The sequence below is a fragment of the Calliphora vicina genome, chromosome 3 (assembly GCF_958450345.1).
Source record: "Calliphora vicina chromosome 3, idCalVici1.1, whole genome shotgun sequence".
Classification (NCBI taxonomy): domain Eukaryota; kingdom Metazoa; phylum Arthropoda; class Insecta; order Diptera; family Calliphoridae; genus Calliphora; species Calliphora vicina.
The window spans coordinates 111,116,787-111,138,956 of NC_088782.1; the positions used below are offsets into that span (position 1 = coordinate 111,116,787).

The window sequence follows — 22,170 nt, forward strand, 5'->3', positions numbered from 1 at the left end:
ATTATACATACATTTCTTGTGTTTATATTTTGTTTTGTTTTCTGTTTTAATTTTCACATTTTAACGAAATGAGTGGAAAGTTTTTGACTGTTTGGCAAAAAGTCTTATAACATGTAAATGACGAAAACACAAAATAGCAAAACAACAAACTATTTAGATAAATTCACATATATTTTGTATACAAACTGAAAATCTTTTCTATGACGAATTCTAAATATAAACATTGAAAGTACTTTATGAAAAAGATCTTTTTGAATTTGGCCAAAAAGACAAATTGTTCGTAAATTTTTTATGAGAATGTAAAAAGAGTTCAACAAACTTTTAAAATTTGTAAAGAAAATTTGTCACCTAGATCGTTAGTTAGAAGACCTTCGTGATGTTTTGTGAATATCAGACAATAGGCATATTATATTGTACATATAAAATACCATTACACAATTTTGTAAATCCTAGTCCATCAGTCTATATTTTTCGTTTAAACAAAGTTAATACTGGTTTAAGTTAATTCGAATAGGGACAAACTTGGGTTTTTGGGAACTTTAAACTAATTCGAATAGTTACAAACTTGGGTCCCTGGGAACACTTAATTAGTCAAAATAGTTCAAATAGAATTTGTAATTTCCCGAACCATTTTTATTCCCCAGAAATAGTAAGAAAATCTTTTAATTCCTGGGAATAACCGGGAATTTTTAATTTGTTGATCCAATGTCATTTAAGGGTTTTTATTCTTCTGATCACCATCTCCTACATATCTGTCTGGACGTTCCAAAATAGGGTAAGCAGCGTCTCGATCCTCTTAAACCGGACAGTGACAAAGAAAATTCACAATTTTGATAAATTTTCACTTGTGAGAGTCTAACGGCAGAGTTGAGAGCAACTTCTTTGTCCATAACATCAGCTGGCAAATAGTTTTTCCCATCTTCTTTTACGGAGACATCATCACATCAAATTTTTTTCGATACTAGAAATAAAAATTCAGTTGTCACAGATGAATTACGATTTAAGTAAGCGAATTTTTGTTACCCCAACTAAAATGTATCAATCAGAAGAGAAAAATTCAGTAATTTAGAGTAAATCACTTAAAGGATTTGGTAATTGGATAAAAAATAGTGGCAATAATTAGTTTAAAATTAGGATCCCTATACAGTACTGTTGGACGTTTATCCGAAATATATATGAGAGGCAGATATTTCAGGTCCAATAAATGCTCTTAAGTCCACATCAATTATCCTACCGAAAATCTTCAAAGGAAGGAGGCTAGACTTATCTATGGTTCCCGCACTTTTTCATTTCCCGGGAATCGGGATTATTTTTTAAATTTCCCGGGTTCCCGATAATTCACGTCTAAAACAAATTATTCAATTTTAAGAATGCAGACTTCGTTAAAAATCTAAAAAATGTCTTTGGTTTTAAAATGTAATTGGGTACAAATAAAAAAAATCCAACAAAAATATAATATAAAGATATAAACTGACTCGACTTTCTAATTTTGGTTATATACAAACATGTCAACAATTGTCTGTCATTTGTATCGGAATGGCTTCAATTTCCATTAGATTTTATTCTACTTTCGTTATATTACAATTAATTCTGCTAATTCGCATAAAATAAATACAAGAATGGACAAAATGTTCCAATATCAGCAGCGATTTTATGATCAAAAGCCAGTCATTTGTATTTCAAAATTTATCAAACCAATTCAGGTTTCAATGGAATTAGATTTTTAAATATAACGAGCGAGAAATTGTCTTTGGAACCAACCTCATTTGTGAAAAAATTTAAGGATTACGATGATGAGCATGGGTTGACTCTTCACAAAGTATACAATGCCGACGAACCCGGTTTATATTATAGGATGCTTCAAATCACACCACTCTTGTCACATGTTATGAGAAAATGGCTCCCGGAAAAAAGATATATAAAGAGCGAATAAATTTTTTGTCCTGCTCAAATGCGAAAGGCACATACAAACTGAAAAATGCCTTTTCAATCAACCAATTAGTAAAAGTAAGTTCTTCATAAGTAAAAATTGTTTAGGTCCGAAAAAGTTCGACTTCAAAAGGTCTGCCGCAAAAAGCAGATTTGCTTTTAGATAACATGTCACCCAGTTGAGGAACTAAAAAGTGATGACGGTCTAATTATAGCAATTAATCTACCACCCAATTGCACTGCGCTTATTCAAAAATGATGTTCAGGGATAAAATATCAGTGTCCAATATCCGAAAATCCTGGAACGCCTTGCTCGAATTCATTACTGAATGAAATGAAGAGGATAAGAAAACGAAGATCTTTCAGCTACACATTGATACACTTATAGCTCAAATTGATACGGACCATCTTTCCACGAATGCTGACATAAACAACTGGATTTAAGAAAGTAATGAGGAGCAAATGGAATTATCAGATAAGGAATCGGAGGATTTATACGTGGTCTTGAAGAAAACAAAATTCAAGTGGACGATTGTATAACATCGATAAACATATGCATACAATGAGCTTTGAAAAATGATAAGCCGAAAACAGCTGTCGGCCGACTAAAGAATAACTACTCAAATTCTAAATAACTAAAAATTTAAAAACAGAAATTTCGAAAATTTTATTAAATTAAAACGGAACTATTATCAAAAACGGCGGTTATTTTCATGACGACTTAAGCCGAACAAATTTTCGGCGGCGGCGGCTTTTGAAATTTATCGGCGGCTTGTCTCAGCCGGCTTACAGCTGTTCGGCGTAGGTCTATGTTAAGCTGGCCAAACACGGATGATTTGTGAGTCCAATTTGTTCGTGTTCGACGTCTTGTTACTTGTTAATGGGGATGTGCGCGAACAAAATCACAAGTAATTGATAATTTTAAATCACAAATCAGGCGAACAAATCATTCTGTGTGTGGCCAGCTTTATCGAGCCCTTACATTAACTTTGATTTGGCAACTCTATTCTCAGCAAGTGCATCGTTATTTTCACATTCCTTCATTACACGATCTTTTGGAGAATGAGAGAATAAGAGAACTTATTTTATTTACTTGCAGTGCATGTGTGTGTTTATTCAAAGTGCAAGTGTGTATGTGCACTATTGTATGCAAATAAAAAAACAAAACAAAAAAGTAAATTTGATAAAAAAAAATATTGTATTGCATAATTTTGTTTAAAAAAAAACTAGCCGGCAAAAACAAGCGATAAAGAGCAAAACAAAATAGAATTAGGTAGATATAAATAAAACACAATTCTTTAATAACAATAAAAACACTACAGAAGAAGTAATGACAAAAATATCAATGTTAAACCTACCTTGAACAACTTCTGGCACCTTGGTGGCTTTGCCACCCAAATGATGACGATGATTGTGATGGAGGTGACAATGATGATGTTTCTCATGTATAACATTTCCATGTTGAGCTGTGGCTACTGCCGTAGCAGAGGCGGCTGCCGTCGGAGCAAATAACATTTTAAATCTTAATTGTATTTCACCGGATTTTACAAGAGCTTTATCAACCGTTTCCAGATTTTGTTTATATAAAGTATACACTTTTGTTTTGTATTCAAAATTATGACCTTTGACAATGTTATGGTTGAATTTTTTCAGCAACACCAAAGGCAAACGCAATTGTGCTTGTCCCAGGGGCTTCGCTGTTGTTGAACAACTGCTACTACTACCACCAGTGACAATAATTTCAATAGGTTTGCAAGAACGCAAGTATTCTAAGAATAGCGCGCCACTCGTACAAATACGGTACCGCAATTTATTATTGGCAGACAATAGCAAATGTTGTTTATGTTTCTGGTCTTGGTGGTGCCTTTTTAAATGTTGATTGTATTTTCTCTTGCTCTTTAATTTGTAATTTTCTGCTGTGTTTAGCGTCTGTTGTGTTTTACAGCTGATGGATATATTGGCGGCGTCTTCCGTACGTTCCCCACACCAAACAATTTTCACTTGTACACTGTCTAATGTGTTATACCGATTGCTGATTCCTATTTCTTCTCCTTGCACTTCGTGGTTCTGTATACTAGACACTATTTCTTTAGAAATTTCATTAACACTTGCACTATTTTTGTAATTATTATTAATTATAACATTTTTCAAAGGTGTGTCTTTCGAATTTCGTTCCCTTTGTTTTTCAACTATGCTAATTATATTTTTTGCTGGTAGTTTTCTACTGTTTAATTCCGATTTAATGCTTGTGTTCGTTGTGGTTATGAAATTAATGAGACTCACTTCCAATTCCAAATATCCCTGCAAATCTTTTTTTTCACACTTAACTTCTGGCACGTTTGCTGGTGGTAAATTATAAACAAAACCGTTCATTATTTATTTAGCCATTTTTATCTTTTAACTATAGTGTATTGCCAAAATCTTAAGAAAACCAAAAAAATAATTATTGAAAACAAAAACCCTTTAGACTCGAGTGGAAAATTTTTTAACTTTTGCTGTCACACACATACATTGGCAATATACGCACTAAAACTTCTCACTTTTTTATCTAAAAAGCACTTGTGCCCTTCCAGAACGTTCATTAGAAATACACTAAAAAAATTGTTAAACGCGCAAGAAATGTATTAACACCGGCGCTCATAGCGCCTGTGTTGTCAGTATTTTTGCAGACCCCATCCCCAGTGAACTGTTCTGTATCCCCAAAAATCCTCCACATCATTGGTATTTATATAGGTGCTAAGGACAATTATGGACCCACTAAATAAAAGTTATATATTATTTGAGTTATTGGTTAATGACCAACCTGTTACAATACAAGTTGAGATATAGCGTGTCAAAGTTGTCCACCTCGGGTTCGAAAAACAGCTTTTACAAATATGGACAGATTTTAATGAAAGAAGCTAGTAGTTCCTGTTTGTCGTATAGTTTTTTTAGTTTAAGTTTTGAAACTTCCGTTTTTTACGTGGACTTTATTATATTTTTTCGCAAATATCTTCTCGTGTTATGTACCTCCACCTTAAGATCAATAAAATTCGCCTTTAAAACTTTTAAAAGTGAAGAAAAATAATCAGCAGTTCTTCCTAAATCCCTTTCTATAACCAATTATTGATTTTTGGGGTAACTTTTTGTTTTACCTTATTAAAACCTTTTACTAATACAAAATTTTATCTGAACAAATTCAAAATTTGGTTCTTTCCAAAAATTGTAATGATTCCCCTTAAAATATTCCCATTTAAAATTACTCCAATCTGGCTACTTACTCAATCATAGAGTTACCCTGCATAATGTAAACAAACAATTCTTATTAGAATGCATCTGGCAGCACTATGAATTTATTGTTATTTTTCTTCCGGTTTAATATTTATTGTAAATTAAAATTTGTATTTAAAACTAGTGTCTGGCTTCTCTCATGCTATATGGCGCACAATCCGACTGATTCCCCACCGAACAACATGGAATTTGATGCGTGCTGCTAACCGTACCCGGACTCCTGTGGTTATAGGGGCTGACGCCAATGCTCAGACATCAATGCTCGAGGTGAGTTTTTATTAGACATTATATATATTAGACTCTAATCTAGTGGAAGTCAACAAAGGTTCAGAACCTACTTTTGTAGTCGCGCGAACAGACAAGAGGTTCTTGATGTTACGCTTGTTAGTACAAGCCACTTTCTCGTGATCAATAACTGGAAGGTATCAGATGATTGCTCCTTCTAGGATCATCGTTGTCTGGAATTTTCAATTAAAAGGAAGTCTGATGGTATTGAATCCTTTTTGAATAGAAGGAAGACAAGATGGGATGGATGAGCATCGACGAATCCTATCTGAGCTCCTTCCCCAACAACCTTTGATAAATAACATTGATGATATTGTAAGGGCTATGAATAAGCTTACGAACTACTTAACTGAAGCTACTGTGAATACTTGCGGTCTCTCTGTACGAAGAGGTAAAGGACGACCACCTTGGCGGTTTACGAAATAGCTGACTCATTGAACAAATTCAAAAATCTGGTCAGAAATGCAAAGCGAAAGTCATCAAAGCTCTTCCGAGAATTGTCGCTTGCGTAAGATTCTGTCTAATTCTCCAATCGTTCAAGGTTACATCCAAAAAAAGGATGGTAGATGGACTGTTGGTGGACTTGAGACACTCGAAGTGCTCATGGACACTCATTTCCCTGTAAGTCTGGCGGTAACTATGACAGATGAATCCCAACCACATAGTCGGACTTCATTCTCAATTGAGATTGACAAAAGTTAATGAATATTCAATGAATATAATCTTTTTAATATAAATTATATTCGGGAATGTTGTAAATTAAATGGAGTACCTGTTTTTTTGTTCCACAAACCATCTGAAAAATTACTAAATTCCGCATTTAAGAATTCCCATTAAATAGCTTAAAATGGTCCTATTTTAAATTTACAACGATATGGCTACACTCTAAAACAGACCTCACACAGAGTTACCCACTTTCTGTACACAAATTACTCTTATTAGAACATCAATTAAAGTCTGGTAGCACCAGTAAATATTATTGTTATTTTTTGTTTCTGCTTCCACTTTAACAATAAATTAAAACCGTTTTAATTAATTTAACTAGCAAATCAATGGCCGCATGTAGGAAACCCAACAATGACTGAGTTGTTAAACTATTGCCGCATTTGTTTACAAACAAAACCAACAAATACTTCCTTATATTTGCACGTCCAACAGAAGTATTTGCCAAGTGTCATAGAAAATATTTGTGGGGTGGTGGTAAGTGGGCGATGAAATTGCAACAATAATAATTGATAATTAATGAGAAAAATCAATTACATTTCTATGATAATAATTAAACAGATATCCTCTTTCGATGAACCAGAGGCATTGATATGCAAAGAGTGTGCTGAGGCCATAATCCGGGCGGATAATATAATACAGAAGTGTCAGGAATCACATAAAATTTTACTACACCAAAGAAAACATTTACAATTGGCGGGTAAAGATGAAAATAAAGCCCAGCAACAGGAGCAATGGTTGTTGGGTACAGAGTGCAAACAAGAAATTGATTTAAATGTACAAGAAGAGGAGCAGGAGGAGACCCAAACATTTCCCCAACATTATTTTGTAGAACCAGAATTGCTGGTAGAATCTATATTGGAGAATTCTCAGCATGATGTACCGCCAGATCCACAACAAAACAACACAATTTCTGATTTAAATGTTAAAAGTGAGTGTAACGAGAAAAAGGTACGTAAACGACGATCACGTTTAAAAATTAAAGATCAACAGCAAGAGCAAGTAATATTAAATACCGAGGAAAATCCTGCCGCTTTATTATACCAAAGTCATTTTAAGACGTCGAAACCTAAGAAAACATTCGTACGCAGCCGAGAGCAATATTTAAAACGCAAAATACGAAATTACCCGGTAAAAGAACCGCTCAAACTAATTGGGGGAGCGGGAGTAGTACGCAAACGTAAACCCAAATCATATCACAGAGCCATACCAAATTTCTATTTTCGTTGTGAATTGTGCCATGAATTCGAATCGAATGTGGCCTCCTATGCTGTGACCCATCTTACCACTGTACATGGCATTGAGAGGCCGGCTATTTTCCGCTGCTCCCAATGTGACGCCAAGCCATTTATAAAGAATCAATCTCTGCAGGAGCACATTGCCACCATACACGAACAGCAGCCAAAGAAACGTGACTTTGTGTGTCAAGAATGCGGTAAGACTTTTATAAAAAATTGCCATTTACAAAAACATTTATTGTCCGTGCACAAAATGGGCGAAATGCCCTACAAATGCAATATACCACAATGTGGTAAGGGTTATGTAGACGCTTACGCTTTGCGTATGCATATGAAACAATCACATCATATTGATGACGAGGAACAAATTGAGTCACTGACCACACTGTATCAATGTGATGCCTGTGGTAAATCGTTTATGGATTTGCAGAGCTTAAATGTTCATATAAAAACTGTGCATAGTGTTGAGGGTTTTAGTTGTTTGCAGTGTGGCTATAATTTTAGGCAAAAGGCTCGTTATGAGACTCATGTTAGGCGGGCCAAATGTAAGCCACCCTGTTTTGTATGTCGACATTGTGAAAGGACATTTGTTAAGCTGGTGCAATTGGAGGAACATCAAAGAGAGATGCATTGAAGCGAAGATTTTGTTGTTATTTTTAATTTTTGCTTTGAATGGATCACATTCAGATCGATAAATAAGTTCCCATTTTTATCATTTTTAAATTTTTTATTAAATTATGTATTGGCAATTACCAAAGACTTTTTCTAATTACTGTTATCGATACCCCATATCAAGTGTTCTCATCCAAAAAAACGACGACATCACTAATGCATTTACATCTTTTTTTCTTCAATTATTTAAACCAATTTCTATTAAAACACCTTTTTTCGTTGTTTTCGTTTTATTCAAATGTTGCATTTAACTTTTTGTTTTTTTTTTATTAAATATTTATATTTGTTTTAACATTTCAAGTGCAATATACACAAAATATCTAATGTTAAGCTTTCATTAATTAATCTATAGAAATAAAATTGTAACAAAATAAATGTTTTAGCACAAGAAATCAATATTTATTTTGTGTTCTACTAATTTCTTACCACAAAAACCCCCTAAAAGATACGATTCTCATTTAAAGGCTGCTTACAGGGCTCATCCACTTTGCGTGCCACCTCTATGGAATTGATGCGTATCATAGTATTTGGTGATCTTTGGAAATTAATACGCAAATATTGCTTCCGGCGCTTCTTTTTGAAATGGGTCTTAGTGTGTGTAAGGGTTTTCTCAATAATGGTGGCCTTAACATCAACCAGGCCCGGTTCCAAGAGCGGAGCACCAATTAGTGTGAAATCTTTGGCTCCAGCCAATAACACCTTTTCCAAGCGTATTTCATCGCCTATGGTTGGCGGCCAATAGCCCTCTACCAAAATGATATCGCCGGCTGTAACTTTAAATTGTTTGCCGCTTAAATGTACAACAGCAAACATGCGTCCTTCTTCACTTTTGGTTAATTGTTGATTGACATTGTTAAAGATTTCTTTGCATTTCTCCTGTTCCTCTTTAGACAACTGTTTTAGGCTGGTAAAATCCTGAGTGGCCAATTTCGATTGCTGACAAAAGCGTGGCGTAACACTTAATGTTCTCATAGAATCTGTAAGTTAGACAATGAGGGTTAATTATGGTTATTTATCACTGAAATTTTCAAATTACTTGTTAAATTATTGATGAGGCAGGGTTGGCGCGCCACTAGGCTTAATCCACGCGCCAGAAAAGACATTTTCTTTATTTTATTTATTTAAATTTTCTGGATATTTATGCTCAAAATTGTCTTCTCGGTGGAGGTGAATGTTATAAACGGCCTGTAAGGCAAAAAAAAAAACAAACAGCTGACTGTCAAATTGAGCTTTTTTATTTACACCTCAAAATCAGGGTTGTGTTTTGTGGTACTTAATGCAGGGTTGTATTTTTTAGGTTAATGTAGGAGCAAACTTGTTGGTAGAAATTACCGTTATTTTTGAAATGCTCCTTATCGACTCCAATTCATTAAAAAAAATGGTAAAAACATTTTTAACAGATTCGTTGACAATTCTTCTACTTAAATTGCATAGTGCATTTACACTAAATCAAAAACTATTTGGATTTTGAAAAACCAATACGTTTATTCTCACATATTATTTTGAAAGACACAAATTTGCAATTTTTTATTATTTTTAAAGTTGGTTTAAAACATCTTTATTAATTAAATTTCTGTATTTTTTATGTTCATGAAAAATATGGAAAATATTTTAGCAGTTCTTATTGAGGTTTCAAACTAAAGAAAATTTAGTTCAAGTTTTTTCATTGATATAAACGGCATATCAATGAACGGATACTGCGTTCTGAGAGTATTTTTGTCATTGACATTTATTTTAACTTCCCTTCTATGTATTTATTTTAGGGTTTAAGTTATTTCCAGACTACAATTTGAGTATTAATACCTGTCAAAAATTCATGTATCATAATAAAATTTTCATCGTTTAATCAAATACTTTAAAAATTGATTATGAATAAGTCCTTAATTTTCCATATGATTTCCTTAAATGCCATATGATTTCCTTAAAAGTTCAATAATGATTGTGGTCGAATTTCTATTTAGCGTTTAATTCGCTCACTTAAAATTTATCTAAACCAACTTATTCTATTTAACTACTATTATCAATGTAAATGTAGGCCAAGGAACTTTGTCTATAATAAATTTATCTTATTTTTTTTTATTAACTTTTCATGCACAATTATAAACAGCGAAATGATAATAGAATCACAATATAAAATAATTGTCTTATCTTGAAACAATTTAACACCGTGTATACTTTGGTAATATTTAAGGAAATAAATTTATTTAATTCCCAGTTTATAATATGATAAAAAAAAAACATGATAAGGTTGACTGGTTGTCAACTTGTGTGAAATGATGATGAGATTAATTTAAATGAAGAAATATGTAAATTTAAATAGACTTAATGATAAATGTATATAAAGAAAAGTTTTATGCGAATGTTTTTTTAAACTGAATATATTTTGATTGCTCTTTTAAATTATATTTATAAAAAAATATTGTATTCGCTAAAAAAAGCCTGATAGAACTTGAAATTATAAAAAAATAACACAAAAATGTATATTTTAATTAAAAACTTTTTTTTATTCGAAAGATTAATACATGGCATTAATATTTAAAAATGATTTCGGGCATATGTTCATTCTGGACGTCCAATTTTGGGAAACTTTTTCGAACACTGCTGGCCTCCAATGTTGACCTTCAAGCCGTCAATTGTTGCTGGTTTATCAGCATAAACCAGTGACTTTACGTGTATCCACAGGAAATAATCGAGAGTTGTCAAATCGCACGACCTTGGAGTTCAATTGTTAGTTTCATTTCTCGAAATGAAGTTATCGCCAAATTTTGATTTTAATAAATCGATGGTTGCGGTCGCCGTGTTGCAACCAAATCTCGCCCGGATTAATGTCATGAATATTTTCAAACAAAAAATCATAGATCATGGTGTTTGTAACGATCTCCATTGACCGCAATGCGTGCTCCGGCTTCATTTTTGAAGAAATAAGGTCCGATGATGCTACCAGCGAGCAAACCACAACAAACGGTGCTCTTTTCTGTATGTAAAGCCAAAAATGAGCTTAATCGCTGAACACAATTTTGCGATAAAACATCGGTTTAGTTTCCAACTGCTCTAGAGCCCAATCAGCGAAAGAACGACTCATATGATTTTCTCGTGGCTTTAGTTCCTGCACCAGCTGGATCTCATACGTGTGTAGGCCAAGATCTTTGCGCAACATTTTCCACTTACTGGACGGACAGAGCCTTTCGTTTACATCTTGCCTCATTTAGTGAGTATGTGGTATGAAATCAATCCACAGTTCGACGGTTGGCTTGTTCAGATTGACGATTATTGATGATAAATGTCAAATAGTGAGCTCAGTATGACAGTTCGTTTGACAGTTAACTATTTCGTAAAGTTCTATCCGGCTTAAAAAACACTATTTTATTATAGATAAAATGTCTAAAAGTAAAATTTCACTTTTTACCAACTTTATTGGCTTCTGGGCAAGAACGTTCTTAACACCAGCAATATTTTTGCTGTTCAGATTCGTTAGCATGAATATTTCTCAATGATGGACACGGAATGACAAACTTTTATACAAGTACCCTTCATTCACCACTTGTGTTGGTGGAGGATATAACAAGTAATATTCACTTCATGACTCAAGCAAAATATTATTTGTTTCTTTTTTATTTTTTACATGAAACTGCTACCTGTTGTAGATGTTAAATCTTGATAACTAATTTCAAATCACTTAATTTTATGAATATTATATATTGGTCTTTCAAAAATGTATTGCAATAAACATATAATTATGACTGATATTTTTAATTATAAATAGATAAGAATATTGGGCATTTTTGCAAGAAAACAAAGTAAAAGTGTTATAGTCAATAATTGGTTGAAGATTTGTATTATCTTGAAATAAATTTAAAAAAGATAAGAATATACATAACTATTAAATAAAAGAAAACGACAAGGGAACAAATGAAATCGTATAGAAATTAAGTTCTTATCTGAATATTTTGAGATTTATTTGTAGGACAAATGGTGCTAGAAGTTTAGAATCAACCATATCTTAACAGGCCAGAAAATTGTGATGGGTTGGTATTATTATTTTCGATTGATACAATTTCTTAACATCTAATAAAGTTGGCAATTGTTTATATTAGATACTAGTTGACTAGTAGAGTAGGTAAACAAAATTTAATTTTTTTTACAGTTGTTTTTTTAATTTTTTGGAAAAAAAATTTTTTCGATTGTTATTTTAAATTTTTTTTTTTTAAATTTAAAAAAATTTTTAAATTTTTTAAATTTTTTTTTTTGAAAAAAAAATTCGGCTTATAATTTTTTTTCCCGATTTTGACCCATTGTAGGTCCAACTTACTATGGTCTTATATACGTCGTTGCAAATGTCTTTGAAATATCTATCATTAGATATCCATATTGTCTATATTAATGTTTTAGTAATCCAGATATAGGTACAAAAATAGGTCAAAAATCGAGGTTGTCTTGGTTTTTTCCTCATATCTCAGCCATTTGTGGACCGATTTTGCTGATTTTAAATAGCAAAATTCTCGAAAGCATGTCTGACAGAATTATTGAAGATTTGGATGCCGAAGATATCTGGGGTCTTCAGAAAACTGATTTCAACAGACAGACAGACGGACATGGCTTAATCGACTCCGCATCTATAAGGATCCAGAATATATATAATTTATATGGTCGGAAATGAAAAATGTAGAAATTACAAACGGAATGACAAACTTATATATACCCTTCTCACGAAGGTGAAGGGTATAAAAGTCAGCCAAATCGCTCCAGCCGTTCGTGATGACATTACATACATGGACCATTTCATTTTTATATACATAGATAGATAAGGCTGTATGGTCGGGCTTGACCGACCACACATTCTTACTTTATTATTATCATTATCAGTTATTATCATTTTTAAAGTTTCAGAATAGGACTCTAATTTTTAGGACTCTTTGCAAAATGTTTTCACATCTAGATGGATTGAAAATATTTTAACAGTTTTATGGTAATTTAAAGTTATTAAAAAAAAAATTCAATATTTCACAACAAATATGTATATACACTTTACCACAGATTGTTATTGTAGAATTGACAACATTTTCCAGAATAATAAAAATTAAACAAGATTATTTGTGTATTTGCGGATATTAACGATTATTTTATCTCTCACACTCTCTTAGCATCAATTTAGTTTATTTTATTGTTATTTTGTGCATAGAGTATTTACACTGTCAGCTAAATTAATAGGGAATGTTATTTTTATGCCCTTCACCTTTGTGAGAAGGGTATAAGTTTTTCATACCGTTTGTAATTTCCACAATATAATTTTCCGACCCTGGATCCTTATAGATAGCGGAGTCGATTCCGTCCGTCTGTCCGTTGAAAACAATTTTCTGAAGACCCCAAATATGTTCGGGATCCAAATCTTCAATAATTCTGTTAGACATGCTTTCGAGAAGTTTCCTATTTAAAAACAGCAAAATCCGTCCATAAATAACGGAGATATGAGCAAAAAAAACGGGACAACCTCGATTTTTGACCTATATCTGGATTACTAAGTCATTAATATAGACAATATGGATATCTAATCTATATATATAAAAGAGTAACGTTACTGACTGACTGACTGACTGATTCATCATCGCACAGCCCAAACGGCTGAAGCTAGAATCACGAAATTTTAACTGTGGGTTCCTCCCTCCCCAAAACGATCCGATAAGAAGGGATTTTTGGAAATTCGAACGTTTAGGGGGTAAAAAGGGTAAAAACGGGTAAATTCGGTAACCTTATATCTTCAAAACTAATAAAGATACAAAAAAACTTAAAATAGCATGTTACTCCATTTAAAAAATAAGCTGACAGGTGTTTCGTACTTTTTGGAAATTCGAAACTTTTAGGGGAGAAAACGGGTAAAAACTGTATTTTGGTACATTTTTTGCACCCTATGTATCTTTTAAACCAATAAACATAGAAACAAATTTTAAATCGTATTCTTTAATTAACAAAAAATAAAAAATATAAGTTTGGTACCTTTTGGAAATTCGAACCTTTAAGGGATACAAATTGTGTTTATTTTTGGTACTTTTTCATAAAATATGTTTTTCTATAATTTGACATAGACATACGAATATTTTATTATGAGCTCCCACCACGTTACAGAAATTTATTTGAATAAAATTGTACCACCTCAATGGGGATAAAAAAGGTACCAAAAAGGGGATAAAATCGGGAAAATACATTTTATTGCAAATTATTAAGCCAATTTTGATAATTTTTTTAACGTTGGTTCCTGGATTCATACAAAAATTAACTAACAGGGTGTTATTTGAAACTCGTGTGCCAAGGTGTATATTGGGCCAAATCCGGGTAAACAGTTTGGTACTTTTTTTAAAACATATTTTTTCTTGGGCACATTAACACAGATTTTAATATTTTGAGACATGTCTGTAGCATAAACAATTTTGGCGAAATGGAATATTTTTAAAGTTCGAACTTGATTGTTTCAAGGAAGAAAAGGGAAATTGGTACTTTTCTCCTAATGGTACTTTTTTTTTAATATTTTAAATTATTTCACTTATCGACATTAAAGTTAGCTGATATGTATCTGAGTGAAGTTTGTGTTAGGAATAGGGTACAATATTTAGGTATTAAAATGTGAGAACTGAACTATAGGTACTTTTTTATTCATCTAATGGTACTTTTTTTTATTATAATGGTACTTTTTTTAATTTTCTATAACAATGGAGTTAGAAACATGAAATTAAACATATATGGTCCTAAGTGAGTGAGAATTCTAGGGGGAGACTTTTTGGTACTTTTTCTTTAATCGAATGGTACTTTTTGTAATTTCTTCACCAATGAATCTAGAAACATGAAATAAAGCTTACATGGGTCAGAGTTGGTGGGAATCCACAAGTGTCTGCTTTTTGGTACTTTTTCTATATTATAATGGTACTTTTTGAATTTTCTATAATAATGGACCTAGAAATATGTAATTAAGCGTATATGGTCCTATGTGAGTAAAAATTCAAGCGGATACTTCATGGTACTTTTTCTTTATTATAATGGTACTTTTTTTAATTTTCTATAACAATGGAGTTAGAAACATGAAATTAAACATATATGGTCCTAAGTGAGTGAGAATTGTAGGGGGAGACTTTTTGGTACTTTTTCATTATTCGAATGGTACTTTTTGTAATTTCTTCACCAATGAACCTAGAAACATGAAGTAAAGCTTATATGGACCGGAGTGAGTGGGAATCCACAAGTGCCTGATTTTTGGTAATTTTTATATATTGTAGCGGCACTTTTTGAATTTTCTTAAATTAAGTTTATATGGGAGTGAGTGGGAAACCACAAGTGGGGGCTTTTTGGTACTTTTTATATATTCTAATTGTACTTTTTGAATTTTCTGTAATAATATGATTTAGTGAATGCGAATTCAAAAGTGATAATCAATGGTACTATTTGTTTATTGCAATGGTACTTTTTGAATATTTTATAATAATAAACCTAAAAATTTAAAATTTGGCGCACATGATTCTGAATGAATTTGAATTCACAAAAGGTGACTTTAGTGGTAACTTTCTTTTGCATTTTCTATAATAATGGACCCAGAAATATGAAATTAGACATTTACAATCAGATTCACAAAGGGAGACTTAATAGTACTATTTCACTCTTCTAATTGGGGTGGCGAAGCGCACCGGGTCAGCTAGTAATTAATATTCTTGAATTTATCCCTGTTGTCACTTTGATAAATTCGCCTTGGTAGCACCATTTCAACTTCATTTTCTGGTATAGACGTTATATGGATCGACCCTCACAGAAGTTGGTAGCAAGATTTTGGTTCATATTTATGACTGCTGAAATAGTATTCCGGGTGGACATTTGTATCGGGGTTAGGTGAAATCATGGACCGATTAACAGCTGTATTAGTTTGGGCCCTATAGTTTTTCAACAGATAGACAGACGGACGGACGGACATAGCAAGATCGTATTAGAATCTAATGGGGACCCAGGATATATATACTTTTTAGTTCTACGAGCAATATATTAATATGTTCAAAACGAAATGACAAAATCAATATACATACCTCCATTGGAAAATCGTTTGCAAGAATATGACATCGTAAAGACAGGGCGGGTATACAATTTAAAAAAAAACTAATCCAACAAAAAGGTATTTGTTTAACATTTAAATAGTTTTAAAAGTTATTTTTCAGGAAATTAATTTATGGAATTTATTTAATAAAATACATAGTATGTATCTTCATTTTGTGATCTCCACCATTTCATTATATGCATTGTATTTATGATAACTTGTTTCTTTCTATTTTTTGCTAGATCAAAATATTTTTGTTTTTCAGTTTAATGGAAGAAATTTGTATTCTATTGATTGAAAACAAGAAATTAAGCTTGTATCTATATTAAATTGTTTCAGATGCATTGAATAGACGAATTTAAGACTTATAGTTTTAACAAGACAATTTTCGTTAATATGTCTCCCTAATATTTTTTAGTATTTCTCAACGTTCTTTTTAGGATGATAGTTATCCAAGTCCTCTTTCACATATTATTTACATTTGAAGCAATTTATATTCCCTCATCATCTATGAGACTTAATTCCAGACATGAATCTGAGAACTCCAGAATCCAAAAATGTATCTTGTCCAACCATGACTAAGTGATAGTGGCAATTCGTTGATATATTTTAAGTCAGAATAATTCTCCAGGATGTCCTTAAACTTATAAACTTGTCATTTTCACGTCGATATTCATTGTCAGACTCTTACGGATGTAGTAAAAATACAGTAAGAGTCCGATAATTGACGAAGCAGGCAATAATGTTGCGGATAATGCGGATTGAATCTACCTTTTAAATACTTCTCTAGAAGTGGTCATTATGAAACAAATATAACAAGTAGGATAGGGTGGAGAACTTTCACCGATTCCTTCTTGTTTCATCATGACAACTTCTACGGAAGTCATTCAAATTTATATTCAATCTCCCCGCATTCTGCACCATCTGAGAGATCTATCGGGAGTAAGCTATCGAATGGACATACAAATATCCTAATTGGGGCACCAACGCATGATTGCTCGCCAGATTATCGAACCAAGAGACCAGGCTATCAATGCCTATCTAATATAATCCTCTGTGTTTATACCGTCATGATTCCGAAATTAGCTTAGGAATAAACGCAATTTTTTAAGTGTCAAATTTTCAACTTACTGAGCTTCTACACAGAGAAAACAGATTCGTGGAAAGTGTAACAAAAGTTTAGTTGCTTCAACCGAAATTCTTCTTTATCAACTGACTTTCTGTTGAAAAATTCGATGTGTGCAACCGAATCATTCGATTGGCAACAAATTCGGTTGCTATCACGAATCTATTTTCTCTGTGTAGCATTAAAATCGTTTATTATTTGGATTTTCGCAAATCTTGACCAGTTTTACTATCTAATTAAAAAACAATGTTTGTGCGAAAAATAAATTAACAAAATTTTTTTTGCAGAAATTTTAAAGATTCCATTGTTTTGACAATGCTAAGAAGTACAATCACACTCCAAAAATGTTTTTTTGTTAAACTTGAATGCTGAAAAATGCAAAACTTTACTATATTTTAATAGAAAACCTAGTAAATTTTAATTTATCTTAGATATTTTTTTCATATTTGGTAAAATATCGTGTTTTTGAAAACTAAAATTAGGGAAAATTCCTTATGTTTTCAAAAAAGTCTCCATTATATTGACACTAACTGTGTATGTAACAGAGATCAGCAATGAGTTGACAAAAACTGAGTAGATTTGAATCATGACTCAGAATTTCTTGGACTTATACGCATGATGTAATCATCATACTCATACTTAACAATATTTATGACACGTTGTTGATTTCGACTCTATTTAACACAATTTGTATATACGATGGAAAATAAGTATCCAGCAGTTCTAGGTGACAGTCCCGAACTAGTGATTTTACCCATCATTTACTACACCATTTTTCATTGAAATTGAGAACATTATACATGATATTGAGAAAATTCCAATTGAAATTGAGACTTTCCATTTTAAATTGAGAAAATTCCAAATGAAATTGAGAACTTCCATTTTAAATTGAGAAAATTCCAAATTAAATTGAGAAAATTCTAATTGAAATTAAGAAAATTCCAAATGAAATTGAGAAAATGTTATTTTACTCTACATAAATAATATACAACAAGGTGGCGCAAAAGTAATCCTCCTATCAGAAAATGCTATAAATTTTGTGATTGGCCCCTAATGTCAGTTCTGTTTTGACATTTGTGTAGTAAACACATGCAAAATACACGTTAATAAACAATGTTACGCTACACTGCTCCAGAACGCGGAATATTGCTGACCAATTGATCACCACCAAGAGGAAGATGATTTTTCATCAAAAATAATCATGAGTGATGAGGCCCATTTCCATCTTAGCTGGTACGTAAATAAGCAAAATTTACACTTCTGGGGCACTGAAAATCCGCGTGTAACCCAAAATCACTGTATGGTGTGCTGTTTTCGCTGGAGGAGTCATCGGACCTTTGTTCTTCGAAGACGTCGCGGGCCAAACGGTTACTGTGAATGGTGAGCGCTACAGAGCAATGATCAACGAGTTCTTTTTGCCGCAACTTGATGAATTGGGCTTGGAAAACATGTGGTTCCAACAGGACGTTGCAACAGGCATACACTGCACGTGCCACAACCGATATGCTGAAGGATGCATTTCCCGGACTCCTAATCACCCGTTTTTGCACTGGCCAGCAAGATCGCCTGATTTGACCGCTCCAGACTTCTTTTTGTGGGGCTTTTTGAAGTCGCGGGTTTATGTCAACAAGCCTCAGACTCTTGCAGCTCTTAAAGACAATATCCGTCAAGAATGTGAGGACCTATCGCCGGAAGTTTTGGCCAAAGTGATGGAAAATGCCATAAAAAGGGCTAAAATGACAATCAACTGTGGCGGCGGCCATTTACATGACATCATATTCTCGACTTGATGTAAAAAAAACTAAAAGACCAAATAAAAATAATCCACAAGAAGAATCAAAGTTTTTCATTTTTTTTTTAATTACAGCCAAAAAACATCGGAAGTTTACTTTTGCGCCACCTTGTACATTAAACAAAAAACTGTATGTAAACAGTCTTATTGACCAACAGGTATATCTTGCAATTCCAAAGCGCTTTGGTGAAATGATGTTGTATGTTGTATATCTCTACTGCTGTACTGGAAGTAGGTATCGAAAGAACTGTTCGGGATCCAACAAGAGATCAACCATGTTTTCTATGACAAAATAAATTGAAATTGGTCTATCTATCCAGACCACCACATCTTTCCACATCTGATATAATCGTTAATTTTGTTTTTTTTTTATTTTAAAATAATTTATATAATGTTTCTCAATTTCATTTAGAATTTTCCCAATTTCATTTGGAATTTTCTCAATTTCAATTGGAATTTTCCCAATTTCATTTGTAATTTTCTAAATTTCACAATTTTATTTGGATATTTTAATTTGGAATTTTCTCAATTTAAAATGGAAATTCTCAATATCGTTTGGAATTTTCTCAATTTTAAATGGAAATTCTCAATGTCATTTGGAATTTTCTTAATTTCAATTTGAAATTCTCAATTTCATTTGTAATTTTCTCAATTTCATTTGTAATTTTCTAAATTTCAATTTTAATTTCTCAATTTCATTTGGAATTTTCTCAATTTCAATTGGAATTTTCCCAATTTCATTTGAAATTTTCTAAATTTCTCAATTTAAAATGGAAATTCTCAATTTCATTTGGAATTTTCTGAATTTCAATTTGAAATTCTCAATTTCATTTGGAATTTTCTCAATTTCAAATGGAATTTCTCAATATCGTTTGGAATTTTCTCAATTTAAAATGGAAATTCTCAATTTCATTTCAATTTTAAATGGAAATTCTCAATGTCATTTGGAATTTTCCGAATTTCAAATGGAAATTCTCAATATCGTTTGGAATTTTCTCAATTTAAAATGGAAATTCTCAATTTCATTTGGAATTTTCTCAATTTCAGTTTGAAATTCTCAATTTCAATTGGAATTTTCTCATTTTAAAATGGAAATTCTCCATATCATTTGGAATTTTCTCAATTTAAAATGGAAATTCTCAATTTCATTTGGAATTTTCTCAATTTCAGTTTGAAATTCTCAATTTCATTTGGAATTTTCTCAATTTCAATGAAAAATGGTGTAGTTACTTCAATAGCTATGTGACTAGTTATTTTAACACGTGCATGATTACAACGAGAATGTCCGATAGCTGGTCGAAAGTAGTCAACGCATTGGATTCACATACTGGTTACATAGCGTCAGTTACTTTACTAGCTACCTAACTGGTTACTTGATCAGCTACATAACTAGTTATTTTAACATGTACGTGTGCTAATAGTCAAATAGTCATCTAAAAAGACATAACCCAGACAGTCCAATAAACGATTGCTTGTAAACAAACCTTCCTCCGACAACTCTCCAATAGATTGCTTCTGGTGGCTAAAATAACTTTACTTTCTAAAGTGCAGTACAAACTAAACGTTTAAAGTGACTTCACTATAGGTTACTAAGAGATATTAAAGTGACTATTGACTTCACGCTATGTTGTTGTTTTTTTTTAAATAATAGTAAAAATTTAAAAAAATTACACCCGATGTTACTTATTTCCCAAGGGATGGTCCAATATGGGAAATAAATAATAAATTTCGATGTACTGTACATTATTTATGTGACCGCCAGTGTATTTATTATTTGTTTGTTTATTTTTATTTTTTTTCGGCCGCTAAATTGCCGGCATTTAATTTCTATGGTAAAACATATTTTCCCTAATTATGAATATAATATCGTGTATTATGATAATGTATTTGTTGTTGTTATTGTTATTGTTGCTGCTGTGATTGTTATTATTGCTAAAAGAGTACAAAAGAGAAGCCAGCAGCAAGTACTCAAACCAGGGTTGGCAAACATGGTAGAATGGTATTTTTGTTTTGGCACATTTTATTATTATTATTATTTATTAATAGCAAATTAAATTTACATATCAATATAACAAGAAATTAGGAAACTGGCTACTGTGGCCTTCGTCCTTACTTAATCATAAATTATTTTTTATAACATTTTATATATATGTAGCTGGTACCGTGATACTACCATGATTCATTCGTTTATTTTATTCCATTATTTTAATTTGAAATATACAGTTTTATTTATATGTTATATAAATATCGATTTCAGTTGTAAAATTCGTACCACGGATTCAGTAAATTGAGTGCCAACTAAATTTATGAATTTAGTCTCTAATTTTTACACAAATGGATGTATATGCCATCTGGGAGAATCTAACAGCACTTTTCGGATTTCCTATTTTAAAGAAATTTACCACAGTTATTATGTATTTTAAGAGTTTATCAAATTTTAACTTTTTGAATCGAGAGCCTGCAGGTCCAAAAATATGGCATTATTCGATAAAATTTGGTACATATTATTTTATGTCTTGAGTTACAAAACATTTATTTTGATATATATCCCACTCGCATCCCACTAAGCGATCAAAACCATCTTAAAGGAATAGGCCTAAGCTTTCTTTATAGCAAAAAAAAAAAATTACAAAAAGGGCCCATTTTAAAAAAAAGTCAAAAAAGTTTTTGATTTTGCCAAAAAATCAAAAATTGTATATCTTGAGTTACAAAATATTTATTTTGATAGATATCCCACTCGTATCCCACTAAGGGACCTAAAATATCTTAAAGGAATGGACCTAAGCTTTCTTTTGACTAAAAAAAAATTTTTAAAAAAGGGCCCATTTTGAAAAAAAATTCGAATTTGCAAAAAAAAACTCAATAATTGAATGTCTTGAGTTACAACATTTTTATTTTAATAGATATCCTACTCACATCTTCCTAAGTGACAAAATAGGTCTTAAAGGAAAAGACCTAAGCTTTCTTTTGAGCAAAAAAAATTTTTAAAAAAAAGTCCCATATTGGAAAAAAATTTCGATTTTGCAAAAAAAAATTAAAAAATTGTATGTCTTGCGTTACAAAATATTTA

The 22,170-nt window shown here is 31.9% G+C and overlaps 3 protein-coding genes across 4 annotated transcripts in view; 1 reads left to right on the plus strand and 2 right to left on the minus strand.

Annotated features, from left to right (window-relative positions):
* Nucleotides 1-4,446, minus strand: part of LOC135953226 (uncharacterized) — a 30,888-nt gene extending 26,442 nt beyond the window's left edge. Inside the window, exon 1 of the mRNA XM_065503008.1 lies at nt 3,288-4,446. Within this exon, the coding sequence (XP_065359080.1) occupies nt 3,288-4,302 (1,015 nt within the window). The 5' untranslated portion in view covers nt 4,303-4,446. The remainder of the gene's footprint in view (nt 1-3,287) is intronic.
* A 2,106-nt stretch (nt 4,447-6,552) lies between these two features.
* On the plus strand, nt 6,553-8,085 carry LOC135954641 (zinc finger protein 397-like). The gene is made up of 2 exons (XM_065504850.1): nt 6,553-6,684; nt 6,769-8,085. Exons 1-2 carry the CDS (start codon nt 6,562-6,564, stop codon nt 8,077-8,079), a joined length of 1,434 nt encoding a protein of 477 aa, XP_065360922.1. The 5' UTR covers nt 6,553-6,561; the 3' UTR covers nt 8,080-8,085.
* A 243-nt stretch (nt 8,086-8,328) lies between these two features.
* On the minus strand, nt 8,329-9,294 carry mRpL21 (mitochondrial ribosomal protein L21). 2 transcript variants are annotated; one of them, XM_065503419.1, is made up of 3 exons: nt 9,154-9,294; nt 8,544-9,094; nt 8,329-8,463 (listed from the first exon to the last, which is right to left on the minus strand). In XM_065503419.1, the coding sequence occupies exons 1-2, from the start codon at nt 9,218-9,220 to the stop codon at nt 8,556-8,558; spliced, it is 606 nt and encodes a 201-aa protein (XP_065359491.1). In that variant the 5' UTR covers nt 9,221-9,294; the 3' UTR covers nt 8,329-8,463; nt 8,544-8,555. The 2 variants fall into 2 exon arrangements, with proteins under 2 accessions (XP_065359491.1, XP_065359490.1); XM_065503418.1 differs by having other exon boundaries at nt 8,329-9,094.
* Nucleotides 9,295-22,170: the final 12,876 nt, after the last annotated feature.

Excerpts from the sequence above, each read along its gene's own strand:
- mRpL21 (XM_065503419.1), bottom strand. The coding sequence starts at position 9,220 with ATGTCTTTTCTGGCGCGTGGATTAAGCCTAGTGGCGCGCCAACCCTGC. Across the intron at positions 9,095-9,153 it reads CCTCATCAATAATTTAACAA|ATTCTATGAGAACATTAAGT; the intron begins GTAATTTGAAAA and ends TCTAACTTACAG.
- LOC135954641 (XM_065504850.1), top strand. The coding sequence starts at position 6,562 with ATGACTGAGTTGTTAAACTATTGCCGCATTTGTTTACAAACAAAACCA. Across the intron at positions 6,685-6,768 it reads AAAATATTTGTGGGGTGGTG|ATATCCTCTTTCGATGAACC; the intron begins GTAAGTGGGCGA and ends ATAATTAAACAG.